General features: G+C 53.8%; 1 protein-coding gene across 3 annotated transcripts in view; it reads left to right on the top strand.

Moving 5' to 3' along the window:
* The window catches only part of STYXL2 (serine/threonine/tyrosine interacting like 2), a 30,027-nt gene extending 18,957 nt beyond the window's left edge, over positions 1–11,070 (top strand). For all 3 annotated transcript variants that reach the window (XM_040451776.1, XM_040451779.1, XM_040451778.1), the window contains 2 exons: positions 1,558–1,775; positions 7,735–11,070. In XM_040451776.1, the coding sequence (XP_040307710.1) occupies positions 1,558–1,775; positions 7,735–10,553 (3,037 nt within the window). In that variant the 3' untranslated portion in view covers positions 10,554–11,070. The remainder of the gene's footprint in view (positions 1–1,557; positions 1,776–7,734) is intronic.
* Positions 11,071–11,670: the final 600 nt, after the last annotated feature.

Genomic DNA, 11,670 nt, shown 5'->3' with positions numbered 1-11,670 from the left:
ATATATATATAGTATGATACATATATAGGATGATACATATATAGTATGATATATATATAGTATGATATATATAGTATATATATAGTATGATATATATAATGTGATATATATATAGTATGATACATATATAGTATGATACATATATAGTATGATATATATATAGTATGATATGTATGTAGTATGATATATATGTAGTATGATATGTATATAGTATGATATATATGTATATATATAGTATGATGCTAAATTACAAATTATATATACAATGTGATGCTACCTGAGCAATATATAGGTGTGTATGTGTATGCGCTTTTGCATAAGTAACAAATTCGAAACAAACGAGATAAAAGCGTAACCATCTAGGCGATGGTTCTACCACTGATGTTTATCTTCTTTAGGTTTCTTTTGAACCGGACGGATTTCCTAAGGAAACACCGCTTGTTTTTATAATCAGAAAAAAATGTTATTTTTTTAAGTTTATGAGTGGTTTCCCAAACAAAACCCAAAGCAGTTCCTTCAGGATCTTCTTGCCAGTGCGTAATTGGCAGCAACAGGCTAGTTTGTGAAACTAATTCTCCCAGTGTAAATACTCAGATACGCAGAAGCAAAGGAGGGAATTTGGGGCCCCCGTGGCAGGCAGTAGGGAAGATAAGTTTGGACTGTGGGTCTCGAGTACTCCCCCGGATGTAGTCTGTCGCCTAGAACCTGATTCTCAGAGCTGGACACCAAGTCCTGAGCGATCTCCAGCTAGCTCTGCAGACCCAGAAACTTTCACATCATGCTCACCAGGGACCCAGACACCTCCAGATAGCCCCAGGCTTCTGTTCCTTCTCTGGCAACCCTGTCTTCACTGATTCATTGCAGCAAAAAGAGCTCTGAACTAGAAACCAGAAACACCTGCCCTTGTTTGGTCCTTTTTCCTTTCAGTCTTGGGAAGTCAAAAAAGCTGTCAGATTCACTTTCCGAATCTTCGAATGGGCATAAAAATAGTTGCCCTGTCTACCTCTTAAGTGTAGTACTAGGGACACAATAAGATGGTGCATGTGGAAGGACTTTGAAAAAGTGAAGCACACCGGGTTTGATTACTACTTTTGTCTGCCACTTTTGTGTCTTTTTTTTTTTTAAGTTTTATTTATTTGAGTCATCTCTACACCCCACATGGGGCTCGAACCCACGACCCGGAGATCAAGAGTTGCCCACCCCTCCGACTGAGCCAGCCAGGCTCCCCTGCCACTTTTGTGTCTTGATGAATGTCCATTCCCAAGGCAGAGGGTTTTTAAACCAGAGATCTGTGGACCAAAGATTTCCTTACACATCAGTCTTGTTCCCTTCATCCTGCCCTCCCCTGCCCGGCTCCCCGTGCCTTCTCTCTCTCTGGCCCCCGCTTATGACTGTGTTTGCAGTGAGCCCGGGACACATCTGGCAGCACAGAAGGCACTCACCAGGCCACGGCCTTCCCGAGCCAGCCGAAGCAGGCTGCGGGTCTCCGTGGCGGTGCACCTTTCCTTTCTAGCTCTGCCTCTGGCAAACATCGTCTCTGCCTCTTTCCCCCCCCAGGAGTGTAGCTGTGAACAAGGCGAGGCTGAAGAGGCTGGGAATTACTCACATCCTCAATGCCGCTCATGGCACCGGCGTCTACACTGGGCCCGGATTCTACACTGGCCTGGAGATTCAGTACCTGGGTGTGGAGGTGGACGACTTTCCCGAGGTGGACATCTCCCAGCATTTCCGGAAGGCTGCCGAGTTCATCGATGAAGCCCTGCTGACCTATAGAGGTGAGGGGGGAGGGGGGAGTCTGCCTGCTCCAGGCTGCTCGAATTAATTCCGCAAGGGGGAGAGGCAACCAGGAGAGCTCATGGAAACCTCTGGGTTATCTGTCGTGTCTGGAGGCGATCTGTCTTAAGATTTTTGTCTCGTTCTAAGAAGAGGGGCAAGGAGAGGATGATCATGCACCTTATCGGTAATGACTGAGGGCCTAACAGGTGCCGGGTGCTGTCGTAGGTGCGGTGGGTGGAAGATGCAGACAAGGGTCCTGGCCTTTGAATCTCACACAGTGGTGATGGCAGAGAAGATTACAAAGAAAAATGTCCGTGACAAGCGTGAGGCAGAGAGACTAAGTAGGGCCACGTGTTGGAGTGACCGGCCAGCTCCTTGGGGAGGCTGGTAGAGAGGTCCTCTCTGAGAAGGGGCCGCTTTACAATGAGTGACAAGAAGGAGCGGGCCACTGAGAAGTCGGAAGAAGAGCATTCCCGGGCAGGGGAAAGTGCTAGCACAAAGCTCCAAAAGTGGGGTAAGCGTGGCGTGTTCAGGATCACAGGCCAGAGCGGATCGGCGTGGCGGGGAAGGGTCACAGTGGCAGGGGCCCCGACACGCAGGCAGCTGACCGCCAAGGCGCTTTGATCTGATCTGCGTTTTAGAAACCTCGCTCTCTGGGCTTGGGAGACCACAGCGGTGGGAGCCGGCAGAGTGGACAGGACCCTTCAGTGCGGACGGGCCACAGCCCATGCCGCGGGGGCGGCTGGGAGTGTCCCAAACCTGGGCTTGAGGCCAGGCTTTGCTACGCTCTCTATTCCATGGGACCTCGGGCGGTTCCGTTCTCCAGCAGAGCCTCAGTTTCCCTTGTGTATAGCACAGAGACAAAGAGACCTAATCGTCCTAAAATTGCTGTGAGGAGTAAAATTCTAAAACGCACATAAGAGCTGCAAATATGTGTATGCATATCTGTATATTTATAAATACATATCTATACATAGAAAGTTTTTATATATGTATAGGTTTTTATTAAAGTGAAATTTATGAGGGCACCTGGCCGGCCCAGTCGGTTAAGCTCTGACTTCTGCTCAGGTCACGAGCTCCCGGTTCATGAGTTCGAGCCCCACCATCGGCTCTGGGCTGACGGCTCAGAGCCCGGAGCCTGCTTCGGATTCTGTGTCTCCTTCTCTCTCTGCTCCTCCCCGGCTCACGCTCTGTCTCTCAAAAGTAAATAAACGTTAAAAAAGTGAAATTTATAAATTTTACATATATATATATATTACATACGTATGTATATATATGAAACGGTTTTCTCCTTTTTTTCAATGCTTTAAAAAAAACAACTTCTTTTTAAAAATGTATTCCTTCTGACCAATGTGATCTGAGCGTGTCTCCAAACGCCAGCGGGGAGAGGATTTCTTGGGCTGCTTGTCGCGCGCAGCGCCCTGGCGACTCCAGCGGGCGGCGCAGCGGAGATCGCGTAGACGCGGCCTCGGGCGGGCGGGCCTGGAGCAGCCCCTAGGGCCGGTGACTATCAGCGGAGCAGACGCGCAGCCCCAGAAGTGGGGCGACAGCGAGAGCCAGACGGCGGCGGGAGAAGCTGCCGGGCGCGTAGAGGGGGGGCCTGGGCGGACCGGAGCTGCGCCACCCGGGTGTCGTCGGGGCTTCGAGGAGGGCGGCGGCGCTGTGGGCCACCCTGTGGCCCGAGCGGTGCGCAGGGGGCCTGGCCCAGGCGCTGGGGACACCGGGGGGGGGGGAGCCCCGTCACCAGCAGGGGCCCGCGCCGGCACACCTGCCCCCCTGCTCTAGCATTCAGCCCTCCACGTCCCTTCCCCCTCCCCGCCCGCACCCCTGCCGGACAGGGAAAGGACCTTATCCTTACTGGGGTTGCCTCTGGGGTGGTTCCTCCTCCCGTCAGGGCCCTGACGGTTGTCACCATCCCTAGAAGTCGCCGCTGAGCCTTAGTTTCTGTGATTGCCTCCAAGATGCTTGGGAGACAGCTCTTAAGGAAGAAAGCTAACACTGGGCTGGGTGCTTCATGTAATAATCACAGTGCCCACAGCCAGAGGATGTTACTTGCATTTTACAAATGGGAAATTGAGACCCACGGAAGGTTTAGCGGCTTTGCCGCTGTGGAATAATCAAGATGAGTATCTTGGTTGCTAGTAAGTAGGACCCGTCTCAAACTACTTAACCATCGCCAAAGGCATTAATTACAATACAAGCACAAATCCAAAGAGGAGAATGTGGCCCCAGGATCCTCTGGAACAAGGACTGGACAACCTCAGGACTCTTGGTTTCCATCTTCTCTTTTTCTTCCCTACCTCAGACAGCAAGGCCGCCCGCAGGCCTGGGCACAGACTGGCTAACTTCCGGCCTCAGTCCCATTTCCAAAGTTCCCTGAGAGAGAAAAGTTGCCCGGCAGACTCTGGTCCTCTGTCTACCCTGAATTCTATCCATGGTGGCAAAGGTGGGGAGGGTGGTTTCTGGGCAAGTCCTTCTTGGTTTTCGCAGGGATGGAGAGAGGGAAAGTTCTGAGGCGAACGAGAATTATGAATCGGAAGAATACAGCACACAAGCCTACCATGTAAAGGCATACTGAGAATGGAGAGAGAACTCACTCAAGCCCAGTGCTCTCTCCACCCTTCACACTTTTACAACAGAGAGAGCACGTCGTGATGCAACCTCCCTCCCACAGCGGCCCTGCTGCTAATCAAAATGGAGGCTGCAAATTAGAAAAAGACCACCTTCCTCCAGCTGTCTTACAGCTGGAACGTTTTCATCATAACCAAACAAATCTACTTTGACTTCAACACGAAAGGCGCCCCCTGGAGTTGTGTAGGGCATAGTCTATACAGTGCTAGTGTGACCTTGACCCTAACAGAAAATGGACAATCCTGTCACCCAGGGTCTGACCCACTTAGGCTCTCCCTTCTTCCACAGGCTGCCGCTGAGGCTCCACGGAGGCATCCCAGGGTGCCAGGCACACATTCCACAGCATGGAAAAGCATGGCCCACCCAACTTTGTCTCTGCCAGACTGAGTCTAAGAGGCATTTGATTTCCCTATGAGGAAGCCTGGCTGGTTGTGCCTGAAGCGTCCTGATGTGAGCTGGCCTGGTAACTCCTTCAAAGGAAGGAAGGAGGACTGTGGTGCCGGCAGTAGCAAATGGTGGCCTGGGCAGCCAGTTAAAGGGAGGTCGTTGGTGGGGTGCCTCGGTGGTTCAGTGGGTTAAGCGTCCGGCTTCGGCTCAGGTCATGAGCTCACGGTTCGTGGGTTTGAGCCCCGCGTCAGACTCTGTGACAGCTCGGAGCCTGGAGCCTGCTTGGGATCCTGTGTCGCCCTCTCTCTCTGCCACAACCCCACTCACTCTCTCTTTCTCTCTCTCTCTCAAGAATAAACAAAACATTAAAAAATTTTTAAGAAATTCTTGAGAGAAAGAGAGACAGAGCGTGAGTGGGGGAGAAACAGAGCAGGAGAGGGACACAGAATCCAAAGCAGGCTCCGGGCTCCGAGCTGTCAGCACAGAGCCCGCCGTGGGGCTCGAACTCACAAGCCGTGAGACCATGACCTGAGCCGAAGTCGGATGCTCAACCGACTGTGCCACCCAGGAGCCCCCTAAAAGTTTTTCTTAAATAAAATAAAAAAAATAAAGGGAGGTCCTTGGCGAGAGACAGCTGAGCCTGGAGCTGGGGTGGGAGGAGATGAGAGAGTGAATCTGTAGATGCACCTTTAGCAGCTTTGATTCTGCCCACTTGCCTCCCTCTAGTGACTGCTGGCCTTTGGCAATAATGCCTTTCAGCATCACTGGGCCTCAGGTCCCTTTTCGTCTTGCCTTGGTCTCCCACCTCCTGTGTGACAGATATGGTCTTAACTGATGCAAAGACGTACTAATAAAAGTCATCCCCCTGCCCGTCCTATATCGTTAGCTAGTACTCTTCACCGACTGGACAAACATCCCCAAAGACTGTTGGCAAATAGATTGATGACAGCCTGGAAGGAAGTCTCCAGTGGCTCCAGGCTGCACTGTAAACAGCCATTAGAATAAAGGCACAGAAGGCGTGTTTGTCACGTTTATGAAGGATACAAAGCAGAAAGCGAGGCTAGGGGATAATCGATCTATTGAATGCTAGGGTCAAGACTTGGTAAAAGTTTTGGTTAGTTTATAAGAACCGGTTATATCTACCAAATACACAAATAGGAATTTGTAAAGTTAGCCTTATGCTTTAAGAATGCTACAAAAAAAAGTTTTTTAAAAAAAGCTTTACAGGTTTCAGTGGATATAAAAGATAATCTGAGTTCATTTGGGGACATAGCCATGCACACTGCAAGCTTAGATGGCATCCGTGAAGGCTCGATGCCCAGAATGAGAATGGAGAGAGGCCCACTCTGCTCTGTGTGGGCCAGTCCAAACCTGAAGTACATCTGCTACTTCCTTTTTTCTTTTTTTAATGTTTATTTTTGAGAGAGAGAGAAACAGAGCATGAGTAGAAGAGGGGCCGAGAAAGGGAGACACAGAATCCAAAGCAGGCTCCAGGCTCGGAGCTGTCAACACAGAGCCCGATGCGGGGCTCGAACCCACGAACTGGGAGATCATGACCTGAACCGAAGTCGGACTCTTAACCGACTGAGCCACCCAGGCGCCCCTATCTGCTCCATCCTGACACAGACTCTTAAGAAAAAAACTGATACAGTTTGATTTGCAAGGTTGGCTCGTATAGTAATGGGACGTGAAAAGGTGTCTGAATAATGACTGAAAAACCTAGAATCGCCAGGAAAAGAAAAAAATTAATGAAGACAATGATAGTGATCTTCTTAAGTAGTTTTTGTATAAAAGCCCCTGTTCATATAGATGTGTTCGTTATTGACCTGGATGCCCATTACAGAAAGGTATACTTTGCCCTAACATGTGAAAGAAGTTTCAAAAGAGTAGATTGATCTAAATATGGAGTGAAGGGTGTGTGTGTGTGTGTGTGTGTGTGTGTGTGTGTGTATGCAGGATACTGAGCTCCCTGTCACAGAAGGATCCAGTCTCCACTGGATGATGGATGACCCAGCCTCAGGGATTCTGTAAAGGGAATTCTCAAGTGTCTGTTATGTCTGTGGTGCTTTCCCACGCTGAGACTCCGTGTGTCTGTGATTCTTCACCTTAGCTGCACTTCTTTTCTACTTTCTCCCCACCTCCCCTACCCTTTTTTTTTAATGTTATTTATTTGTTTTGAGAGACAGAGAGCGCATGCGAGAGCATGCACAGGGGGAGGGGCACAGAGAGAGGGAGAGAGAGAATCCCAAGCTGCTTCCTCGCCATCAGCACAGAGCCCATCATGACCTGAGCCGAAATCAGGAGTCAGACGCTTAACTGACGGAGCCACCCAGGCGCCCCCCACCCCAACTCTTTTATTTCTCCTCCCTCCGATGCTCAGCTTGGCAAGAAGAAAGTAGTCGTGCACTCTAGTGTTTCAAACGCGGGGATGCTGGTTAGTTCCCTTTCCCTCCTTCTCTCTGCCCGTGTTCAGACAGTGCAGAAAACGCTTACGCGAGTGCAGGCGGCCTCCCTGCCCTCTCAGACATCCGTGATCTGGGGCAGCGATGCTCGTCCCTCACGGGACTTGAGCGCAGATGAATGCCGGGGGCAAGCAAATATATTAAATCCAGCACATCTAAACAGTTCTTTTTAACAGTCCTTTAAAAAACAAAAAACCTGGGGCACCTGGGTGGCGCAGTCGGTTAAGCGTCCGACTTCAGCCAGGTCACGATCTCGCGGTCCGTGGGTTCGAGACCCGCGTCAGGCTCTGGGCTGATGGCTCAGAGCCTGGAGCCTGTTTCTGATTCTGTGTCTCCCTCTCTCTCTGCCCCTCCCCCGTTCATGCTCTGTCTCTCTCTGTCCCAAAAATAAATAAGCGTTGAAAAAAAAAAAAAAAAACCAAAAAACCTATAAGGAAGCCACTGTGGTTACATTAGTATCTCTTGTGGTTTCTTACAGGGAAAGTCCTGGTCAGTAGCGAGATGGGCATCAGCCGGTCAGCAGTGCTGGTGGTGGCCTACCTGATGATCTTCCACAACATGGCCATCCTGGAGGCCCTGATGACTGTGCGTCAGAAGCGGGCCATCTACCCCAACGACGGCTTCCTGAAGCAGCTCCGGGAGCTCAATGAGAAGCTGATGGAGGAGAGAGAAGAAGACTCCGGCCAGGAAGGGGGGACGGATGAGGCTGAGGAGGGCGAGGACGCGGGGAGCAGCAGCAGGGCCAGGGTGGGCGCCCTCACGGTGGAGGAGGAGGACGACACCTCCAGCCACCTGAGCGGCTCCTCCCTGGGGAAGGCCAGCCAGGCCTCCAAGCCCCTCACCCTCATTGACGACGACGAGGAGGAGAAGCTGTATGAGGAGTGGAGGAAGGCGCGGGGCCTCCCCACAGCCAAGGCCCCCCCGGGGGGACACGGCAGGCGCTCAGCCTCCGGCCAAGATGGCGGGGAGCCTGAAGACGAGGACGTGGACAGGATGATCCGGGAGTGGCAGAGCCGAAATGAGAGGTACCAGGCGGAGGGGCATCAGAGGTGGGGTAGAGAGGAGGCAGAGGTGGAGGCGGGCGACGCCGAAGGCTTCGTGACGAGGCGACGCAGGCACACCCTGAGCGAGAGCAGCACTTCGGCGAGCGTCCGCAGTCGCGACATTCGGGTCCTGGAGCAGCAGCTGGAGATGAGCGGCCAGAAGCGAGGGGGCAGGCGCCGCTCGGACTCCGTGTCCACCGAGAGCACCTGGGACGTGTGGAACCAGAGGCTGCTGGAGATCGAGAGGGAAGCCTCCCGGGAGTATCACTCCAGGAGCCAGAGGGAGGCGGCGGACGCAGGCTCCGAGGCGGGGAGCAGGGTGCGAGAAGACGACGAGGAGAGCGTGTCCTCCGAGGCCAGCTCGTTCTCCAACTTCTGCAGCAGGAACAAGGACAAGCTCACCGCCCTGGAAAGGTGGAAGATCAAGAGAATCCAGTTCGGATTCCACAAGAAAGAGCTGGGGGCCGGGGACGGCAGCACCGAGCCAGGGGCGGAGGAGGCAGAGGGCGAGAGGCGTCTCTCCGACGTCGACCTGACGGCCTACCAGGCCTGGAAGCTGAAACACCAGAAGAAGGTGGGCAGCGAGAACAGGGAGGAGGTAGTGGAGCTCAGCAAGGGCGAGGACGCTGCCTCGGCCAAGAAGAGGCAGCGGAGGCTGGAGCTGCTGGAGAGGAGCAGGCAGACGTTGGAGGAGAGCCAGTCCCTGGGAAGCTGGGAGGCAGACAGCTCGGCGGCGGGCAGGAGCATCCCCCTGTCCGCCTTCTGGTCTGCGGCCCCTTCGGTCAGTGCCGGGGAGGACGCGGCATCGGTGTTCAGCACCCGGAGCCACGGCTCCCGCCCCTCTCAGGCTGGAAGCAACAGAGGGGGATGCCCGGCCTCTGCCCCTGGCCCCGCACCGCCTGACCTGCCCGTGGGGCCGGGAGACACCATTTCCATCGCCAGCATTCAGAACTGGATTGCCAGCGTGGTCAGCGAAACTCTCGCCCAGAAGCAAAACGAGGGGCTGCTGTTGTCCTGCCCGCCGTCCGTGGCGAGCGCGAAGGCGGCACCGGAGGCCAGCTGCCTGGGGGATGACCAGGTGTCCCTGCTCAGCGGACACAGCAGCTCCTCCCTGGGCGCCCGCCTGCTGCCCCGGGGCCAGCTGGGACCCGGCCCCGACTCTCAGTCCCTGCTGTCCTCCCGCACGGCGCCGGGCTCGAGGGCCGAAGGTCTTGGGAGCAAAGTCAGGGGGACCAGCAGGCCGGTCTACAGCCTCTTTGCTGACGACGTCGACCTGAAGGAGCTTGGCCGGAAGGAGAGGGAGATACAAATGGGGCTGAGGGAGAAGATGTCCGAGTACAAGCTAGAGAAGCTGGCCTCCGACAACAAACGGAGCTCCCTCTTCAAGAAGAAGAAGGTCAAGGAAGATGAGGAGGAGGATGGGGGTGACAGGGACGAGGACACCGACAGTGCCATAGGGAGCTTCCGGTACTCTTCCCGCAGCAATTCCCAAAAACCCGAGACAGACACGTCCTCCTCCCTGGCTGGCCCTGATCGCCGTGGAAGCGCTAGCAGCGTCGGCAAAGACACGGACGGCAGTATCGCTAAGTGGCTCAGCGGCCTCAGGACAGAGGAAAAGCCTCCTTCCCAGAGCGACTGGTCTGGAAGCTCCAGGGGGAAGTACACCAGATCTTCCCTGCTCCGGGAGACGGAGTCCAAGTCCTCCAGCTACAAGTTCTCCAAATCGCAGTCGGAGGAACAGGACACGTCCTCCTACCATGAGGCCAGTGGCAACTCCGTAAGGAGCACCTCACGGATCTCTTCCTCCTCTACCCGGGAGGGCAGAGAGATGCACAGATTCTCCCGGTCGATGTTCAGCGAGACCTCAAGCTCCCGGGAGGAGAGCCCGGAGCCCTACTTCTTCCGCCGGACCCCTGAGCCCTCAGAAGGGGAAGAGTCCCCGGAACCACGGCGTCGGAACTGGGCCAGGCCCAGGGACTGGGAAGACGTGGAAGAGTCGTCCAACTCAGACTTTTCTGAATTCGGAGCCAAGAGGAAATTCACCCAGAGCTTCATGAGGTCTGAGGAGGAGGGAGAGAAAGAGAGGATGGAAAGCAGAGAAGAAGGGAGGTTTGCTTCGGGGCGGCGGTCCCAGTATCGGAGAAGCACGGACGGAGAGGAAGAGAAAGAAATGGACGATGAAGCCATCATCGCTGCCTGGAGACGTCGGCAGGAAGAAACCAGGACTAAGCTGCAGAGAAGGAGGGAGGATTAAGCTGGGCCAGGCGGACCTGGGAGACTGAGAACATGGCAAGAAGCCGCGCGGCTTAGCACAGGGATCAGGACACACATTGCCACCACCCGCCAAGGGACAGGGATGTGGAAAGGATCGTCCTGAGGGGCGGAGCCTAAAAGAGAGGTACCAGGCAGCGGGGCCCCAGAGGTGCGATAGAGGGGAGGAGGAGAGCCGTCGGCGTGCGGTCTGCATGCTAGGCCACCTGGCACCGTTTTCTGTTGCCCGGCGTCCTCTTGACCTTTGACGCTTCCCTCGTGTAGTTGACAGTGTCCGTCACCTACTGGCGAGGTGAGCTCGTGATGGAACCAGAGCTTGCCAGAGACCTCGGCTTACGTCCGCGGGAGGACTGAATGCAGGACGTGGTTCTGTGTGTGGTTCTGTAACGAGACGCAGGAAATGTCTCCTGTGGCAAGTCTCCCCTCTCCTGACAAAGCTGAGTTCTGGTTGCTCCTTTTCAGTGCTTTGGCTCTCCATTAAAGTGGTATGTTGTCAAACATTTCCCCTTCCCTCTGGTCACTTTCAGCTCATTTGAACCCACCTTAAAAGACAGAGGTGGGTTATCATGAGCCAGCCTCACCTCCTTCCATAATGCTGGGACTCCAGACAAAAGCACTGTCATCACATTAAAACAGTAATCAAGTATTTCACCCATGATACAACGTAGTGGGAAGACATGAGGAGGACCCTTGAGAATAACCGTGAATTAGACCGAGACTGGGTTTTATTGCGGTCAGAGATACAGGTGGAGAGGGGGTCCCTCTGGAACAGCAGGGAAACAAAAGCAAACCACGGGGCGGGGGGTGGGAAGAAAAGAAGCCCAAGGCAAGGAGATGGAGACAGGGTTTTATGAAATCTCGTTGTCACCCTTGCTCTTCATTCCTTGGAGGATGGTTGCACAACCCAGTGGACAGCCCACTGGATCGTTCCCGCACTCTGGATGAGCTAGGTCGGTGAGAATTCTCTACCCTTTATTCCCGGAGGCACGTCTGCCTTCCCGGACACAGGTTGGGTTCCTGAATCCAGCAGACATGTTTTGAGCCCCTTATGACAAGCATTGGTGGGTTGGTTTCTACAGTTCCTTTCAACTTGCCGTACC

The sequence above is a fragment of the Herpailurus yagouaroundi genome, unplaced genomic scaffold (genome assembly GCF_014898765.1).
Source record: "Herpailurus yagouaroundi ecotype Mexico unplaced genomic scaffold, PumYag 205, whole genome shotgun sequence".
Taxonomy (NCBI): Eukaryota; Metazoa; Chordata; class Mammalia; order Carnivora; family Felidae; genus Herpailurus; species Herpailurus yagouaroundi.
The sequence above is the reverse complement of the archived record's forward strand: the minus strand, read 5'-3'. Positions and strand labels throughout refer to the sequence as shown.